The sequence below is a fragment of the Linepithema humile genome, chromosome 4, assembly GCF_040581485.1.
Source record: "Linepithema humile isolate Giens D197 chromosome 4, Lhum_UNIL_v1.0, whole genome shotgun sequence".
Lineage (NCBI taxonomy): Eukaryota > Metazoa > Arthropoda > Insecta > Hymenoptera > Formicidae > Linepithema > Linepithema humile.
Window position 1 is genome coordinate 1,339,444 of NC_090131.1, and position 19,489 is coordinate 1,358,932.

Consider the following 19,489-nt stretch of genomic DNA (forward strand, 5'->3'; position numbering starts at 1 on the left):
CCGAAAATCCAAATGCGACTAATGCGAGTATTACCGAAGAAATAGCTAATGGACAAGTTGAATTTCAAAGAAAACTTAGTGACAGATCTAAGAAAAAAAGGCAAATATATCAAACTGAACTCAAGAAATATTTAGTATTACCGCTAACAAAAAGGACAGACAATCCCATATCGTGATGGAAAAAACATCATTCTAAATTTCCAAATTAAAAAAATCTTGTTTTGAAATATTTAAGTGCTCCACCTTCTTCAGTAAATTCAGAAAGACTATTTAGTTCCGCAGGGAACGTTTACACAGACCATCGAAATAAATTACATTCAGACAATGCAGAAATGCTAATTTTTATAATGAAAAATTTAAATATTTAATTTTTATTTTTAATAACTGTTTAACAATCAAGAGAATTGACAATAAAATATTATTTTAAAGTAAATAACAATATTTTCTTTTCTTTATTTAATTGATAATTAACTCCATTTTTTAAATATTGGAATGTTTCTGCCGGATAATATCCGGTTTATCCGAAAAAATAGTGTCCAGCCGGATTATCCGGTATCCGGTCGCGAGAGTATACGTTTATCCTATATCCGGCTATCCGGTAAAATCACTATCCGGTGCATCCCTATAATAAAGTTGTTGTTATTTACATGAGGTATATTTCAAATGTACACAACTAAATAAAATATATAATAAAAAATAAAAAGGAAAAATTTTTGATTAATTATTTGTATTGGATTAGTTGTATTGGATTGATTAAAAAGTTTTTTCGGATTTGTCAATAAAAATAAATGTAAAAATTATTTTTTAATTATTTTTAATTAATTTTAAATATTAAAAAGTTACTTTGATAACTATTTATGAAAAAATTTGCTGCAGTAGCCCATAACTCCCATGTCCGTCTTCGAGAGGTATCTCGTAATTCAGGAATTTCTCGTACTAGTGTTTCGAGAATCCTGAAGCATCACAAATTCCATCCCTATCATATCTCAATGCATCAGGAACTTCATGGCGATGATTTTAATAATCGAGTGGTGTTTTGCAATTGGGCACTCACACAAATACAAAGAGACCCACAATTCTTTTATCGAGTAATGTTCTCCGACGAATCAACTTTCACGAACCATGGCAATGTTAATCGTCACAACATGCATTACTGGAGTGTGGAAAACCCACACTGGTTACGTGAAGTTGAGCATCAGCGTCCTTGGTCCGTTAACGTTTGGTGCGGAATCATAGGTGACAAACTAATCGGTCCCGTATTTATTGAAGGTACATTGAACGGAGAAAAATACCGTAACTTATTGCAAGATGAACTACCGATTCTGTTGGAAGATGTACTTCTCGAAGTGCGACAGAACATGTGGTTCCAGCATGATGGTTGTCCAGCACATTATTCAGCAATAGTACGAGAAGTGTTAAATCGTAATTACAATGATTGCTGGATCGGTAGAGGTGGTCCGGTAAATTGGCCTGCCAGATCGCCAGACCTTACGTCACCAGATTTCTTTTTGTGGGGTTACCTTAAAGAAAAAGTGTATACAGAAGTACCAAATACTCGAGAAAACATGGTGAAACGTATTAGATATGCTTGCGCACAAATAACGCCAGATACACTTTCTACATGTGTACAAGCATTCCAAGCTCGAGTTAATAAATGCATCGAAATGGAAGGTCATCATTTCGAGCATTTATTGTAATTGAATAGTGAGAGGCGAGGGGACTCACCGAAATAAAGCACCCCGATGGTGAGAGAAAATGGCAAAAACTAATTTTTACTGATTACAGCGCCATCTATCACGATTTGAAAAAATGTTTCGGACAAAACTTACGTATTTTTTTCCAAGGAATCCGAATCTGCAATAAAAAATGGGGGTTCCCATTTGAAATTTCAAAGTTGCCACCCGCTCCACCCTCAAAGGGCGGTGGGGGCGGGTTAATTTTTACACATGCAGACGTCCCCCTTGATAATATTAAAAGTTTATTTGGGACATTTTTTCGTACAATGCTTATTTTTCGAAATATTTAGTTGTCTCAAGTTAAATGAGACACCCTGTATATGTATATTTTTTCAAACATTTATATATTAACTTAATTGGTGCATTTAAAAACAGGAATTTCTTAAACTCCAATAGCACTCACTTCAAATCATCATATCTTTTATACTTTTGATTTTCGGACTTTTTGCCAGAGGAAACTTTTGATCAGCATCATCTAAACTAAAACATATTTCAATTTCAGCCAATTTAACCAAACTCATTTTTTTATATAAAATATGCGGGGTTCTTTATAATTGAGTCCATCTTTTATGATATGAAATATAAATGTGATTCGGTATCCATTTTTTAATCGAATTTTCACAATCTCTGTTAAATTCTTCTGGTGGGGTTAGATGGTAAGTGAGATAGTGGCTTATAGCGTTTTCGATTATACAGGATTTGAACGACCCAGGGTTGGTTAATGACGTCATTGCAACCTCTCCACCAATGAAAGACTTGCATTTATAGTAAAATAGTGATTGATCAACCCTGGGTCGTTCAAATCCTGTATAATCGAAAACGCTATTAGTTTACACCGATTGTTTAGTACGCGTACCAAGTACTAAATCTGCTTCTTTGATTGGCGCAGATTTTACACTAAACGATTAATACCTATCGGAGAAGCAGATTTAGTACTTGGGACGTGTACTAAACAATCGATGTAAACTAAGCCAGTGAAATGGCTTTATCTCTATTGAATTCATAATCACGCTTCTTTTTGCGTAATCGGATGTTAAGAAAAGAAATTTAAAAATCTCCCCAAAAATGGGTTTTTTATACCAGTCAAATATAATGCACCCATCTCATATTAAATAATTTAGTCTTATAAATAATCTATATTTACTAATAAATAACATTAAATAAATAAATAATAATACAACCAATAAATTTCAATTAGACTTATGTTACTTATATTACAAAACTAGAAAATGGGATTATTAAATGTACAGCGGAGATGATACTACATTCAATTACGTCAACTTGCTTATAACAATTGCGCTTCAGCGCTTCATTACCCAGTCTTCAAACGATATTCGATATCAAGAGACACGGTAGTGTCTCACGCCAAGTTCACGCGCAGCGCAAGACCGAACGTGTATCTTTACGCGAGCCCGAAGAGCCCAGAGAGCCGAGATTATCGGAACTCGATAATGCCTGGGCCGATCGAGTTGATAATAGTCTCAATCGATAGCGCATACCCAAAATATATTATAAAAGTATGCTTGTTTTTGCTCTACGTGCTCTATAAATAAATATATAAAAGTCCAAAGTCGAAATGTCAAAAATATTATCTTAATTTCTAGGATGTACAGTTATATATATCATTTTTCACACTAGATGGCTATAGTGATGTTAGTAGCTAGGTTTGTGTTGGTGGCGCTATAGGAAATAGCCGCGCATACCAAATAACCTTACAGAAGATGTGTCAAAATAATAATATTGAATTCGGCCACTCGCACTACATTGCACTGGTGCACCATATATGTAATACTCCTATATTGCTAGTCTCGTATCTTCACAATGAGAGAGATGAGCCCTATAAAAGAGAGATGCACGAATTCCAAATATGGGCATGGACGGTCAAGCCTCATTATGCGCAGGCGCGTCTATTGAGTGAGTGTGAGCGAGAGACAAAGCATTAGAAAATAAAACGGAAAGAACGCGAAACAGAGAAAACATTACCCGGTCGCGCCCGAATGTTTATTTGCAACGTACCTCTGACGGATAAATGTTAATTAACGAATAATAATATTTGAAGAGAAAGATTGAAATTATAGATGCAGGGTTTTTTATTTTAATTGACGTTCTAAAATATCTCGAGAATAAGATATGGAATTGGAAAATGTAATCTTTTTATGTAGAAGCGTTTTTGATAGTTCAAGCAAGTCATTATTACTGTTTTAAATGGAACGATCCTAAGATTTAATTTACATCGATTCCTCAGAATATTCAGCGTAAAAAGTTGTACGAGTAAAATAGACAAAAATGGAATACAAAATATTTTATGCTTTAATCTGACGTATTTCAACATAAAATATCTCGTAAATATTTCTTCAAATCTTCATGAAATAAATCATCTCATCAGTAATCTTTTTCAGAAAAGAGAAATGATGGTACATAAGTAAATACATAAAAGACGTACATATTAGATTGGATCAAATTTAATGTGAAATTATAAGAAATACATTTTACTTGGGTTTTTTGAATTTGTGAAATGTAGGATAAAATAAAGATTGTGCTCATGTCCACAATTTTTTTTAATCGGTTACGTATATATAATGTTATATTTTTATGAATATCTTTACACAATTAGTCGTGATTAAATAATATTAACTTTGTGTATTTATTTCGAAGATAAACTTCCATTCTTTGCTGCCTTTTTCTGACACAAAAAACAAATTCGCACCATCGCACAGATCACGAATATAAATTATGTGAAAATATCGCCTAACGCTGTTTTAGAAAATGTAACCGCATGCGCACAAAGCAGCTGGACCGTGCGCGAGAGAGAAGCTATTATACGTCTGCACCGTAATGTTTGGGCTAAGGATCGACACTCTTCTAGCGATATAGGAGTATTACATATATGTGGTGCACACTCAAGATTGCTTAATGTTCACCAGTTTTTTATTCGTGTTCATCAGAGTAGTGTAGTGCAGTGTAGTGCGAGTGATCAAATTCAATATAAATGTATTAAGTAAAATAAGTGTATATGTATATAGGTTATAAATATTGTGTTTTAATTTTACCCATTGAAATATATACCATACTGGAACGAGCACGCCTTTGTTCTCGACCGGTCAGATGGAGATAGCTGTTCGGATTTGGATCTCTCTATCTAACCAACAGTCTCGGTCACGTGTTCACGGCTACTATTAGTCGAGAGTAGACGAGATAGAAAGAGAAATCCGGTACCGAGTCACTGCCTTGTCTGACCGTTTTGTCGAATGGAGGGGGTAGCGCCTTCCAGTATAGTATATATTTCAATGATTTTACCCAAGATCTATAGAGAGAAGGTTACCTAACGCGCAAAGAAAGACGAGCGGCAAGAGGGGCAAATGCTGAGCGGGGCGAGCGGCAAGAGGGGCAAATGCTGAGCGGGGCGAGCGGCAAGAGGGGCAATGATGATCTCATCGACAAACAGTAGCTGTCTCTCTCGCACGTTTTAGTGTTTTCTTTCTCGCTCCTTTAATATAGAAATGCTTTGAGTTTTTATCGAAAAAATACTTTTATTTTGTAAAATATTGATAGTACTGGAAATTGTGTAATAAAAATTGAAAAGTAAATTAGAAAGGCGCTATAAATTACATATATTGCAAATTATAGCGCTAGATATTTAACGTTTATAATGTTAAATATCGCTGCAACAGATGCATTTGTAATACAAATTGCTTTGTACTCGTATTTAGACTGTAATATCAATGAAAATAAAATATAATTTGGGGATATACACAAAAAACATCATTTGTAAAGTAGTAAAATAAAAGAAAAAATAGTACATATTTAAAAATTATTTTTAAAATAATATTTACTGTTTATATGCATTATTTACAAAAGAAATACTAAAAAGAAATTTATTTCTTATATTTAATTGTGAAAACCTCAAAAATTGTCAAGAAATTGTAACTGAAATTCATAAATGTAAGTACAATTCTAGGATAATATTAAAAGCATCATACACAAATTTATTATGATACAAACTTAAATAATGAAATTGTAATATATGTTTCAACATTGCAAATGTGAATATTTATATGATAAAATTTACAAAGTGTTAACAATTTTCAAATATTTGCTAATAAAATATTATTAAAATGTTTCTGTTGAAATCTTAAAATAATTCTTTAAAGCTAATATGATGGGGTACATATTAGGGATCATTAAATATGCGGCAACATTGTGATTATAAAATTTTATAAGTATCTATAATAAAAATTAAGTATAATAAATATAATAAGTATACAAGTATAATAATAAAATTTTTATAAGTATCTATAATAATAAAAATACATATATGTGTTGTATTAATCTGTTAATTGCGTTAAATTAATTAATAATTTTTTTATATTTATTGGCGACTCTTCTTTGATTATCTTCAGCTTTCCTCTTATTATCTACGTGCTTGCGATTTTTTTTTGGCAGTATTATAAAATTTAATGCGTACATAAGTTTCTTGGAGAATAAATGCAAGCGAGTGACAAAGTTAGAAACAGTTAGAAAAGGAAGAACTTTGAAAGAGAGAGACAGCTACTGTTTGTCGATGAGATCATTATGCTCTTCTCTTCCTTCATCGCCCTTCGCCATCAAGCTGTTTCTAGCTCCACCCTTACTTCATCGTCCCTCGCCCACAACCGGTTTTCCTGAGGTAACCTTCTCTCTATAGATCTTGGATTTTACCCACGGTGTAAGAATATAAGGTGATTTCACGGCAAGATCTATAGAGAGAAGGTTACCTCAGGAAAACCAGTTGTCGGCGAGGGACGATGAAGTAAGGGGGGAGCTAGAAACAGCTTGAAGGCGAGGGGCGATGAAGGAAAGAGAGAGCATGATGATCTCATCGACAAACAGTAGCTGTCTCTCTCTTTCAAAAGTCTTCCTTTTCTAACTGTTTCTAACTCTGTCACTCGCTTGCATTTATTCTCCAAAGAACTTATGTACGTATTAAATTTTATAATACTGCCAAAAAAAATCGCAAGCACGTAGGTAATAAGAGGAAAGCTGAAGATAATCAAAGAAGAGTCGCCAATAAATATAAAAAAATTATTAATTAATTTAACGCAATTAACAGATTAATACAACATATATGTATTTTTATTATTATAGATACTTATAAAAATTATATTATTATACTTGTATACTTATTATATTTATTATACTTAATTTTTATTATAGATACTTATAAAATTTTATAATCACAATGTTGCCGCATATTTAATGATCCCTAATATATACCCCATCATATTTGTTTTAAAGAATTATTTTAAGATTTCAACAGAAACATTTTAATAATATTTCATTAGCAAATATTTGAAAATTGTTAACACTTTGTAAATTTTATCATATAAATATTCACATTTGCAATGTTGAAACATATATTACAATTTCATTATTTAAGTTTGTATCATAATAAATTTGTGTATGATGCTTTTTATATTACCCTAGAATAGTACTTACATTTATAAATTTCAGTTACAATTTCTTGACAATTTTTGAGGTTTTCACAATTAAATATAAAAAATAAATTTCTTTATAATATTTTTTTTGTAAATAATGCATATAAACAGTAAATATTATTTTAAAAATAATTTTTAAATATGTACTATTTTTTCTTTTATTTTACTACTTTACAAATGATGTTTTTTGTGTATATCCCCAAATTATATTTTATTTTCATTGATATTACAGTCTAAATACGAGTACAAAGCAATTTGTATTACAAATGCATCTGTTGCAGCGATATTTAACATTATAAACGTTAAATATCTAGCGCTACAATTTGCAATATATGTAATTTATAGCGCCTTTCTAATTTACTTTTCAATTATTATTTCGCAATTTTCAGTACTATCAATATTTTACAAAATAAAAGTATTTTTTCGATAAAAACTCAAAGCATTTCTATATTAAAGGAGCGAGAGAGAAAACACTAAAACGTGCGAGAGAAACAGCTACTGTTTGTCGATGAGATCATCATTGCCCCTCTTGCCGCTCGCCCCGCTCAGCATTTGCCCCTCTTGCCGCTCGTCCCTCTTTACGCGTGAGGTAACCTTCTCTCTATGGGCGGTATTCATAGTCCGTTCTTATATTCAAGATCGTCTTAAGCACGAACTTATATTCGCTCTCTTTGTCAGACACAATCTATGTGTGACGAAGAGAGCGAATATAAGTCCGTGCTTAAGACAATCTTAAATATAAGAACGGACTATGAATACCGGTTTATGAATACCGACCTATAGATCTTGATTTCACGGCAACAAATTTTTGTGATTTTTCCGTCATTGTTTCACATTGAATCGCTAGGTGGCTACGTGTTGAGGGACTTTAAATATATATATATATATATATATATATACATGTATAGAAATTTTATTAAAATTTTATTGTCCTGCGGAACTTAATTATAAATATTCATTTTCTTAAAGAAACTTAATTTTCTATAAAGACTGGAATACATTATTAATTATATTTTCTGCAAATTTAACTAAGAATAATTTGTTATAAAAAAATTAAAAAATATTTTGTCAGTAATATATATTTTTATATACAATGTTAAAAGTTTTATTTTAAAAAATTTGTATTATTTAGAATTATAATTATATATAGATGTGCTTTAGAGATTTATCATCTATCCTTTTCTATCCACATCTATCCACATCTTCTATTCTTTTTTACTTGGGATCTTGCACCAACGTGACATCTTGTGTGACATGCCTTAACTATGACATCTTGATTACAGATTTTTTGATAGTATACAATGATCGTGAAATCACCTTATATTCTTACACCGTGCCCACCACTCACTCGCATACATACCTACACGATACATGCAGCACACACACGCACGCACACACACGCTTATGCATGCACAGGCGCGCATACGCACGCACACGCATGCGCACCCGCTCCGTACTCCGTACCCGCCATATTCAAATAAAAATTATTTATCTTGCGTTTTAAACAAAAACAAATGTTGGAATTATAAATTTAACCAATTATTAATAATGTACAAACGACGTACAAACGATTAAGCACGATAAATTCATAAGTTATAGTTTATGTGACGTAATTGCGACATAGGGGGGGTTAACTATCATTGGCACAGTTACGAAAACTTTGTAATTTTTTTTTAAATTAACGAAAAATGTACAAATGATAAAAATCATAGTACATTTGTGTACAAACAATGTACAATCTGAATATATAAATGTTTTTACGATTTGCGTTAGAGGGGGGGCCAACTATATAGACCTGGAAATCGCACGCTTGGTTATCTGGGCTACATCAAATTGTGTGAAACTCGGTCGGAAATGTACCGATAGAAGTTAACTCAATAATTATTAGCTGCTGTTAAAGAAAATATTGTTAAAAAGTTTGCAGCTTTCTCACTCAGATGGCATTACCATAGAAAGGCAAAATTTGTTCACTTAACGATATTAAGTTAGGTTAGGTTAATTTTTATTTGCAATTTATAATTGTACAATTAAATTTGTGTCTGTTGATGATTTCTACATATAAATATGTAATATGTAATGTATTATTACTAGTGCTATTAACACGTAAATGCCATTATCTCTTTTACCAGATTCTGCTGTCTTCGATTCTGAGTGAGGGTGTTGTCACGTTTACAACTCGTTGATTGTATTATATTCACAAATATGTTACCTATATACATATTATCCAAGTAAGTAACAATATAACGTTACGAAAATATTGGAAATATTGTAAAAGTAGAGATTATATATATATATATATATATATCTGCAACTAAAATGTCCTTTTCTTTTTATTAACTATACTATGTGAAGCAATTTGTCATGTTACATAAAATATTATATATATATAAAGCAAAAAAATTATATTTTTATATAATTGTAAACAATTTTATATTTTGCAGATATAATATAAGACTTACAAATGGATTGTTGTATCAATCATTAAACTTTACTATGAGATTGTCATCAGACTCATCATTATCTTCTTCATCATCAGACTCATCTGATTCTGATTCAGACAATGAAAAAGCGAAATCAAAAAGAAAGTATGACAAAAGTACAAGTTCTGCAACATCAGACAATAAAAACAGTCTTCAAAATTATTTGAACATGATTGAAGTAAATTATAGTTTTTTAATAACTTTAATTTATGTTAAATTCAGAGTATATGTTCTTTTATCTGATACATCTTTAAATGCTGGTTTTATATTTTTAGAAAACTGCATCTGCAAAAATTGTTAAGAATACTATGAATACTTACTCGAAGGAAATGGTAAAAGTATATTGAATTTTTTAAATTACATACCATTATATTTTAAAATAGTTTTCTCTAAAATCTTCTTATCTTATGCATATAGGAACAGAAAAGTACACAAGTTACCTCCGATTTAACTACATATTTGAATAAAATGATTACGGTAAGTTGTTATATTTTGAAGACGTTAATATATTTAAAACTAATATAAGAAAATATTTTTGAGAGAAAACATAAATTAATGAATTTTGATTAAAAAATCTATTATTATATTTAGGCAAGAAAAACACAGAAAACCATTGATGTTGCTTTGCAGCCTAAAAGCAAAAATGATAAATCCAGTACAGGAACACATCTGTCTTATGGTAATTCTAATTAATGATAATTTAGAGATTATGTGGTTTAAGATTTTGTTCAATATATTAAATATTATTTATTTGTAGAAAAGAAATTAATAAATGCAGCAGAAGATGTAGCCAACACAATTGGTGGAGATAAAACAAAAACTACATCGGACTTGCTTCAAAAAGTTCTTGCATCTAGAATAGAAGCTTTGAAAGAAAATCAGTTAAAAAATACGTACGTCAATTATATATGTGTCATTCCATGCCCAAACAATCTCTTGTTCTAACATGAGATGGCTTATGTCACAAAACACTATTAATCGTATATACTATATAATATATTTTTATATAACTTTTCTAAACTTTTATAATACAATTATCGTAATATTTTATAGCAAATTGCGGAAAGACAAAAAATGGAAAGAGCCATCAAAAAGTAAAGGACAAGATTCAGAAAAGAAGTCTATAATACGAACTTTACTTGATGATTATAAACAATCATCAGTTAAAGATAAACGAGTTAGTAAAGATAAACCAGTTAGAAATCAACAGTCAGTTGAAGATAAACAACCACCAATTGAAAATAGTATATCAAGACAGTTATTAAACAGCATTAAACAATCTTCGGAAAATAATATACAAAAACCTCATGCCAGGTATATTTTTCCAAAATAATATTAAATATTCGCAAAATAGATTAAATTACATAATATGCAGATTATTATTTAGATTTTTCAAAAATATATTAAACGTTTATCTTTAATCTGTTATTGGTATAGTAGAAACATCAGAATATGGAATGGAAAGCCTACTCAAATTTTTGAACAAATGGTTATTCCTACAACAAATATACCGGAATTGAAAACATGGAAGGCATTGGAGCAAAGAGAGCTAAAAGCATTGACGATTTATCCACCAGCCAATGTTTTTCAAGAAATGATTCTTTGGACGGAGCAAGGAAAATTGTGGAAATTTCCTATTGACAATGAGCAAGGTTTTTATATATGTGTTACACATTACTTACCTACTTTTTTCCCAAGATCTAGTATATATAATTATTTATATATTTCAGGAATGGAAGAAGAGCACAATGTTCATTTCGCAGACCATGTCTTTATGGAACGTCATTTAAAGGGATGGTGTCCTAAGTCAGGGCCAATCAGTCATTTTATGGAATTAGTGTGCACTGGACTTTCCAAAAATCCGTACTTGACAGTTCAAGAGAAAGTTGATCATATTATGTGGTATAAAGATTATTTTGCGTCGAAACAAGATCTATTGAAAGAGCTGGGAGCAATTGGAGATTCTTTCTCTGATAAAGTAAAAGAAATTACAGAATAAATATATAGACATTTACTGAATAATTTAATTTTTATGTATATTTTGTTATTAATATAAATATCCTCTTTTCTTGTAAGCTCATACACAAATATATCTTAAAATGAAGTAAGTAAATGAGACAATATAACAAAATAATTAATAGTCGAATAAGTAACTAAATTACTAGTTGTAAATTATAACTAAAATATACTATAGAAGTATAGAATATCTCTTTATTACAGTTGCAAAGTTAATACAATTTTACTATTAACATGTTAAAAATTAAATTATTAGACTGACCATGGTTCATCGTAATCTTCAATTAATAGGTTTTTATCCCTGGATATTTTGATTCGCACATTATCAATTCCAGGACTCATTGATAATATCAAAATTCTATTTACAACTAGAAAATCAGGATTATCCTCCTTTCGATGTAAAACTAAATCAATTTCATCTCCTACCTCCACCTATATCACATTTATTATATATAGAGATTTATAAGATAAAGATAAAAAATGCTTATTAAAGTTTAAGAAATTATTTTAGCTTTAATCTAAATATATAAACTTACCTCTACAGATTTTTTAAACACTTTCTTTCCATTTATACGAAACTTGCTTGCATAAAATGCTTCTTCTATTTTACTAAAAGCAAAAAAGAAGTTTAAAACTTTAATAGAGTGCTATTAATTGTACAATAATATTAGACAAGTACATAGATATAAGAGTAGTATTGTAATCATTAAAGTATTGAGATTTGGTACAAATATTACACGTTTAATTCAAATGTCTTGATAAAAGATAATATATGTCATACTTGCGTGTTATTCCAAATCCAGCTTTGCAAAGAGCATCAAATCGAAGAGATGTAAGATTCACTGTTAACGCTTTTGAACCTATTGGTGCTTCTACAGCATCATCTTCCTCATCAGAATCCTCATCTCTGCTTTTCTTCTGCAACATTTTTGTCTACGTTAGGAAGATAAATAATGAGAAAAAAATATATGAAAAAACTGTTATATCAATTACACTATCTGCAGTTTTTTTTCTGGATTTGAATCTTTTTATTATATACAGATTGTAAAGATTACAATGTTTTTGTATACTATGCTGTTTTGTACTGTTGTCATGAATTAAAAGATTTGATTGTACAGAATCTCCTGCGCAATAAAGCGCACGTGCATTATTACATATTGATCTCCTAATAATATTAACTGTCACTCTTGATAACATAATAATTTGATATTTTTTAATAATATAAATAATCAACGTTTTATTAGATAACTTCCAGCAGCGATAAACATGATAATCTAATAGCAGGTTTACATGGTTTAAACGGAGTTCATTTTTAACATAGAGATATTCATTGTCCAATGAAAAAATTGTTCATAAACAAAAATAAAATCAGTTAAAGTCTCTAGAATGCACGTTTCTTTATTGGACAATGAAATGTTGCATATTGAACACTAAATGTAAATCTGCCTTGAGTCACGCTTTATGAGTATTTAACATAAACCCTACTTCCTGCTGCTACAATTTACAGAACATTCAATGTTCATATTCGAGGGTGAAGCCACGAAGTGCTGATTACGAAGCCTGCGACTTTCGAGTCAATTGCATCGTTAAATTGAAATTTTTTGTAAGTATTTCGATCGCATGTACATTGATCTGATAATTAAAAATAGCGAGAATATTTATTCTTTAGACGCCATGATAGAAATAAAGAATCATTTTTTCAAGGATCTCGTTTCTGATATTCTACAATCACCTGTCTCTGTTGCGTGAGGAGCTTGGTGCGTTCCATTCGTCTCGTTGTATCATTTGTATTGTTGCTGATCGGAAATATTACATTAAAGCATCATGCCAAAAAATAAAGGTTAGTAGGACTTCGTTCCAGATTCTATTGCTTCGTTTGAACTCGATTTGCATTCTTACAATGTGGTTGATCTAACCTATAATGTCAAAATTATTAAAAAGAAATATTCCAATGTTATATTTTTTTTGTCACAAATTTTTGCGAGCGTTATTATGTGGTTGACGTTTTGTTCGCAGGAAAGGGAGGTAAAAACAGGAGGAGAGGAAAGAACGAGAACGAAACCGAGAAGAGAGAGTTGGTGTTCAAAGAAGATGGACAAGGTGAGAGTGCAGTGTGGAGAACGCAACGTTGCGATTGTAAATGTCTCAAGTTTATCGGTGACTCATGGTGTGTTTGTTTTGCGCAGAATATGCTCAAGTTACAAAAATGCTGGGTAATGGTAGATTAGAAGCCATGTGCTTTGATGGGGTCAAACGGTTGTGCCACATCCGAGGAAAACTCCGAAAGAAAGTGTGGATAAATCAGGGAGACATTATATTAATTGGGTTGCGAGATTATCAGGATGCTAAAGCAGACGTCATATTGAAGTACACATCTGATGAAGCACGTAACTTGAAAACTTATGGTGAATTCCCAGAAACTGGTAAGTGGTACAGCAGTATAATTCATGTTAAAGCGTTTCTGTAGAAACCGTAAAATAAAATTTATTTAGTAAGTTTTTTTATGTTAAAATAATTTATATTATTTTACTAAAATATGGAATTTTCTCTTATCTTTAGTACGTATCAATGATACAGTCACCTTCGTCGAAGATGGATTTGATGAAGACATCGAGTTTGGTGATGAAATTAGTGATGATGATGAAGACGATGTTGACAATGTAAGTTTCCATGTGTTCTGATTCTTCTTTTCAAACTATCTATTTATGTTTTTAAATTGTGCTGTTGCTATCACTTGTTTTTATTCTCCAATTTGACTAAATTTGTTTTTTTGCTTCTATAACCTTTCTATAATAGCTTTTTTCTGTAACAAAGTTTTTTTGCAGTATTTAAAGTTTTATCATTCTAGTGTAATAATATGATATGCTATTATCCTTACAGATCTGATGACCCACAGTATAATAATAAAAAAAAAACGTACATCACGAAAATGCATGGGGACATCTATCCATTTCACAAAATGCGATTATGCAACATCAAAGTTTCCTTCTATCAAGCTCATCTTGTCCCCTTCTCTGTGTATCTATAAATTATTATATATAAATAAATTGTCAGTTTATGAGTAACATTGTGTTCCGGTTTGGCGTTAGTCGCAATAGTCGCTTGTGATATTTGTAAATTTTATAAGAACGCAAGTTCTGTTTTGATAGCAAAATTACAGATGATATTTAGCGCATTGTAATAAACTTCGCATTAATTTCAAGTATGCCAGGTTAGCAGGTTTGATCTATGTTTATATATCTACTGTGTACAGAATCAATGTACGTTTGTAACAGTTTCTCTGTATATTTTTTTTCTCTCACTTACATTACGTATTATCTGCCAACATAATGCATATGTATGTCATTATTTAAACAGAAAATAGAAATATCACTGTATATTACACAAATCCTTTTTTATATGTTGAAAGGTTTTACTAAAATATCCATTAAGAAGCGGAAAACAAGTTATGTAGATCTGATGAGTCAAACTTTGATGATATATTAGAATATATAATTAGTAAAATTGCTAAGTAAATGAATTAAAAAGACAAACTGGGACTTGTTCTCTTAGTGACAGTAAACTTGTCTATCTTAGTGTTGTTTTATTATAGTTTCAATCGATTAACGCACACGTTACTGATAATATAGTCTTTGTGCGGCAAATAATGTGTAATCTTCAGAACATATGTTTTGTTATGTATCAGTGCAATCATTCAATACATGTTATTCTTCGTTGTATCGAAAGAACTATAATATGTACTACATTTTGGCAACAACGGCTATTAACAACAACGAAAATGTACAAGTTACGTCAGGCCTGACCAAAAGCTTGCTCGCGAGCAACCTTCAGAGTCCGCTGGATGGGGATTCTTTGTTCTAAGCCTTATTCTAAGGCTTAGAACAAAAGATAGCGAGCAAACATAAGTGGGGACGGCGAGATAGTGGGGGCCGAGTCCCCATCCAGCGGACTCTGAAGGCTGCTCGCGAGCAAGCTTTTGGCCAGGCCTGAGTTACGTGATCAGTTTTGTATGAGAGAATCCGTAATATCATTATTTAGTTGATAGAATTCAATTTGTGAACTTGGATTTTTTGGATTCATGTTAAATAAAATTGCGTATGTTTAACAAATTATAAAAAGTGGAGAAATACTTACTTTCCCAGACCTTTTTCCTGCAAATAATCGATTAAAAATTAAATAAAATTAATCGTATTATTTATAATATAAAGAGAACTTAAATTTACATAAGATTATACTATTCATTTTTCATGTATGAAATGATTTTTTTAGATAATATTAATGCAATAAAAAAATGAAAAAGTGAGCGCATTAAAAAAAGAAGAGTGCATTAAATGATAAATTATTAGATATTTGCTATGTATCTAAATGTGAGATGAGCAAGAGTGAGATGAGGGGTCATCTCTCTCTATGCTGCCACTATAGAGAACTTTGTAATTTTTATGCAACATTTTATTTATTATGCTGCTGATAGTTCTATCACACAGTATTATATAGTAAATTATAGTCTCTTTCGTTTTTGATATCTTGACGCCATGCAATGCCACTGTAATGATAATTTAATGCTATAATATCAAGGAGGGACATTGTTAGTATAGAGGGAAATATGCTTGGCTGCTTAACGTGTTACATTGTCCACGAAAATTAACTTGTACAAAAGTATGTGAGATATAAAGCATCGGCATTGGCACGTCAATGTTTTGACGATAAGTACGTCGATATTATACGCAATATATATATTATTGTTTGCATTATATATATCATATATATATGAGCATAAAATGTATTGCTATTGCATATAGAATATGATGTCTGTACGCGCTGCGTGATAAGCATATTGCATTTTGCAATAATAATGCAACGAGGTACATATATAAATATTTGTTTTTTCGTGAGATAAGTCACGCGACATCGTCGACAGCATTGAAGTGCCAGCACCGCGGTATTCATAATGAACTATGTACTAAATATGTTACGACAATACATGGGAGCATATTACTTTTTATTTTGATGCGCGTGTGTGATTGTGCCTTTGGTCCTTAGGTCAGATAGGCTCTAGGCAAGTCTATTAAACGTAGTATAACAGTCATTATAGACAATAATTTATAAACTTCAGATAGCATAATCATTAATATCTTTCAATATATCATACATTAATAGAATAGTTTATTTAAATTTTAATATATTTATATATTATATGATCTGTTTTCCTTCTGTGCTCATTAAAACTGTGTCATACATTGAAAGCTAACACTGGCTTAGATATTAAAACGAACCCGCGAATCGTCAAGGATCTCAGACAACATAATCTCTACATCGTCGTGTACGATGTAATTGCCTCTCACAATTACACTTACACTTGGTTCACGTGGATGATATAACGCCGATAGTGTAACTTTTTCGAGCTTATAAATTAACGAGCGTAACATTTGTCCATAGGGGTTCGCTATATAAATAAAATATACTTGTTATATAGCATCTTATTACAATTGTATCCATAGTACATTTATATATATATGTATAAGTTATGCTAAGAAATTATTATATATACAATTAAAAACTGTTAGGAAATATCCTTTAAACAAGTTAAATTTATACATTATGTCCTGATGCATAAAAACATTGATTTCTCACTGTTAATCAAACCAATACGGCCGGTGCACGCAATAATCGACGCCTCTCGTAGTTCATCATTTTCTTTTCTTTTTTTTTCTTAAATTGTGCTTGAACTTGCGACTTGAGTCGAGTAACAACAAGAAATTCCCATAATTCCGTTTCAGAAACTTCGTCAATTTCGTTCATCGTCGAAGGTGTTAATGAAATATATTTATATATTGCCGATCTATTAAGCGATATATTGCGCGGACAGAGATAACCATTCTAAAGCTTAAACGGACTATTCTCGCGAGAATCTTGCTTACCTAAACGATCGCTAATATCGGCGGATCGTTTACTCGAGACAATCTTATTCTGCTGCACTCCTGCCATTCGCATCTTTCTTTTTTTCTTTCATTTCTCATCATTTTCGCCTATCTTTCCCTCCCTTCGCATTAGCTCTGAACAACACGAGAAAGGCGTTGTACATGGACGGGTTGGCATAGTGAAGACTAGCGCGGATCGGCTAGTCGAACTAGCAACGACATACACAAACACATTTCTTCATCATCGATCGCGAGATCCCGAACGCAAAGAAGTAAGGCAACCGAGCGGAACGGAAAGGCAAGCAAATCCGAAGCATAGGCCATGAGCGTGGTAGTAAATCATCGTGCATGCTATTGCGTGGCTTCAGAGAGGCAGCACTTCGAAAGAGCGCGCGACGAACATGTCCTCCACGTGCCAATCTGGCCCAATATAATCAAGAACTCGTCGTTCGACGCCCGAGGACGCGTCAAATCGAGAGTCAAGGTGCTTCGTAAAATCAATCGCGAGAGAATCGACGTCGAGACTCCTCGACGATAAATTTTCTCGTCTTCGTCATGGGCTCGAAGGGCAAGCGCGTTACTTTCTAATGGTCCTTCCTTTCCTCCGTCATAAATGTGTCCATGATTTTCTGCATAGATTCTCGCAAATCGTCCGTGCCACCGGCTCCCATGGACGATATTGTCCTCGTTTCCATTCGCGTGGTCGTCGTTATGCTGCAAGAAAAAAATATTCTTTTCAGATCTCTTTGGGCGTTTGTTAAAGATTCCGGAGAAAGAAATAAATTCTATTATTGTAAAAAAACTTGACATATTAAAAAAAAAAAAAAAATAAACAAGATTTTATGTTCATACACACCTTTCCTGCGTAACAGGATCCACCTCGATCGTTGTCGTTTCCATAAAGGATGGCTCGCTATGTTGCAAAAAGTCAGATTCTGCGACAACAAACGAGAACAAATCAAACACCTGCGTGGCTTATGCGTTGTGGCAGATTTCGCTATTTCGTTGCTGTGTTTTACATAGAGACAAGTACGAATCGTATATACCTCTCAATTTTACATCATGCCCAAAACAAGGGGATAAGACTAGACACATATAAAAAAAGTTACAACACTGCTAAAACATTTGACGATACATAATATATAATATATATATATATAATACGCATTTTCACTCAATCAGCCAAACTATATGCAACCGTTTTCTTTACAATTCACGTGATATCTGTCACGGCAGATAGTTTATACCTCGCGTGACTCATGTTCCTTATACAACCCTTACTGCGTTTACTACTGATTTTCTTGTACTGTGATGCTAATTACTTTTAAACGTGTGCTACAAGCTGTAAGTCATCAAACTTGGCCGAATTCCTATGTCTATTAATTATAATTTAAACGTGTATCGCAATGACAATCACCGTCCAGTCGACAGTAAAATCGTAATACAATCGTCAAGAAGACAAAGTCTCGCTACACTATTTGTTTCTCATTTTACAAGAAATTATCTTCTCGTCTGATTGTGCTACAATTTATCGGATACATCGTGTATTCTCATACGAGAAAAAATGAAGAATAGTTATATATATTGAATTGGAACCCTAAATAGCGAAATACATATAAGAATACATAAAATATAATACAAGTTAAATATTTTAATTAAATTCCGTAATATTCAATTTTACACAAGGTTTGTCAATTCTTTTTATATGTAATTACTCAGTTATTTAGGGTTGAAGAATCAGCTACATTTCATAGGAAGACAGCATCTTTGTAACAGAGCTTAGAAATAAACGCTCATTGACCTGTTACTTAAGTACGACGACGTTATTACTGAGCAATATTCTGAATACTTCTCAGTATGATTGT

General features: G+C 31.7%; 4 protein-coding genes and 1 long non-coding RNA gene across 30 annotated transcripts in view; 2 read left to right on the forward strand and 3 right to left on the reverse strand.

Annotated features, from left to right (window-relative positions):
- Window positions 1-441: 441 nt before the first annotated feature.
- On the reverse strand, window positions 442-2,395 carry LOC136999725 (uncharacterized). The gene is made up of 2 exons (XR_010890050.1): window positions 1,726-2,395; window positions 442-1,520 (listed from the first exon to the last, which is right to left on the reverse strand). It is a non-coding gene; the product is annotated as an uncharacterized lncRNA (long non-coding RNA).
- A 6,652-nt stretch (window positions 2,396-9,047) lies between these two features.
- On the forward strand, window positions 9,048-11,717 carry mRpS31 (mitochondrial ribosomal protein S31). Of its 5 annotated transcripts, none has more exons than XM_012367137.2 (10): window positions 9,048-9,199; window positions 9,340-9,438; window positions 9,652-9,868; window positions 9,966-10,028; window positions 10,108-10,167; window positions 10,282-10,369; window positions 10,448-10,583; window positions 10,744-11,004; window positions 11,128-11,342; window positions 11,421-11,717. In XM_012367137.2, exons 2-10 carry the CDS (start codon window positions 9,413-9,415, stop codon window positions 11,687-11,689), a joined length of 1,335 nt encoding a protein of 444 aa, XP_012222560.1. In that variant the 5' UTR covers window positions 9,048-9,199; window positions 9,340-9,412; the 3' UTR covers window positions 11,690-11,717. The 5 variants fall into 5 exon arrangements, with proteins under 5 accessions (XP_012222560.1, XP_012222561.1, XP_012222559.1 ...); XM_067353137.1 differs by having other exon boundaries at window positions 9,170-9,276; XM_012367138.2 differs by having other exon boundaries at window positions 9,152-9,438; window positions 11,131-11,342.
- Window positions 11,718-11,887: 170 nt separating this feature from the next.
- On the reverse strand, window positions 11,888-13,045 carry LOC105672292 (mitochondrial transcription rescue factor 1). Its single transcript, XM_012367140.2, has 4 exons — window positions 12,700-13,045; window positions 12,488-12,624; window positions 12,243-12,315; window positions 11,888-12,138 (listed from the first exon to the last, which is right to left on the reverse strand). The coding sequence occupies exons 1-4, from the start codon at window positions 12,901-12,903 to the stop codon at window positions 11,959-11,961; spliced, it is 594 nt and encodes a 197-aa protein (XP_012222563.1). The 5' UTR covers window positions 12,904-13,045; the 3' UTR covers window positions 11,888-11,958.
- Window positions 13,046-13,151: 106 nt separating this feature from the next.
- eIF1A (eukaryotic translation initiation factor 1A) lies at window positions 13,152-14,771 on the forward strand. Of its 2 annotated transcripts, XM_012367141.2 has the most exons (6): window positions 13,152-13,309; window positions 13,411-13,546; window positions 13,723-13,806; window positions 13,893-14,129; window positions 14,266-14,366; window positions 14,587-14,771. In XM_012367141.2, the coding sequence occupies exons 2-6, from the start codon at window positions 13,531-13,533 to the stop codon at window positions 14,590-14,592; spliced, it is 444 nt and encodes a 147-aa protein (XP_012222564.1). In that variant the 5' UTR covers window positions 13,152-13,309; window positions 13,411-13,530; the 3' UTR covers window positions 14,593-14,771. The 2 variants fall into 2 exon arrangements, with proteins under 2 accessions (XP_012222564.1, XP_067209239.1); XM_067353138.1 differs by lacking the exon at window positions 13,152-13,309 and having other exon boundaries at window positions 13,392-13,546.
- A 2,076-nt stretch (window positions 14,772-16,847) lies between these two features.
- The window catches only part of LOC105672144 (ankyrin-3), an 81,389-nt gene continuing 78,747 nt past the window's right edge, over window positions 16,848-19,489 (reverse strand). For 13 of the 21 annotated variants that reach the window (XM_067353119.1, XM_012366870.2, XM_067353118.1 and 10 more), the window contains 2 exons: window positions 18,481-18,559; window positions 16,848-18,338 (listed from right to left, as the gene is read on the reverse strand). In XM_067353119.1, the coding sequence (XP_067209220.1) occupies window positions 18,209-18,338; window positions 18,481-18,559 (209 nt within the window). In that variant the 3' untranslated portion in view covers window positions 16,848-18,208. The remainder of the gene's footprint in view (window positions 18,339-18,480; window positions 18,560-19,489) is intronic. The other 8 variants (XR_010889730.1, XR_010889729.1, XR_010889728.1 and 5 more) reach the window with 2 other exon arrangements.

What these genes read in the sequence shown, in the direction of transcription:
- mRpS31 (XM_012367137.2), top strand. Translation starts at nt 9,413, where the DNA reads ATGTTACCTATATACATATTATCCAA. An exon ending in AGGAACACATCTGTCTTATG is followed by an intron (nt 10,370 to 10,447) that starts GTAATTCTAATT and finishes ATTTATTTGTAG; the next exon opens with AAAAGAAATTAATAAATGCA. An exon ending in TCCTATTGACAATGAGCAAG is followed by an intron (nt 11,343 to 11,420) that starts GTTTTTATATAT and finishes TATATATTTCAG; the next exon opens with GAATGGAAGAAGAGCACAAT.
- LOC105672292 (XM_012367140.2), bottom strand. Translation starts at nt 12,903, where the DNA reads ATGTTATCAAGAGTGACAGTTAATATTATTAGGAGATCAATATGTAAT. An exon ending in GAAAAAAAACTGCAGATAGT is followed by an intron (nt 12,625 to 12,699) that starts GTAATTGATATA and finishes AAAATGTTGCAG; the next exon opens with AAGAAAAGCAGAGATGAGGA. An exon ending in TGTTTAAAAAATCTGTAGAG is followed by an intron (nt 12,139 to 12,242) that starts GTAAGTTTATAT and finishes AATGTGATATAG; the next exon opens with GTGGAGGTAGGAGATGAAAT.
- eIF1A (XM_012367141.2), top strand. An exon ending in GTTCAAAGAAGATGGACAAG is followed by an intron (nt 13,807 to 13,892) that starts GTGAGAGTGCAG and finishes TGTTTTGCGCAG; the next exon opens with AATATGCTCAAGTTACAAAA. An exon ending in TGGTGAATTCCCAGAAACTG is followed by an intron (nt 14,130 to 14,265) that starts GTAAGTGGTACA and finishes TCTTATCTTTAG; the next exon opens with TACGTATCAATGATACAGTC.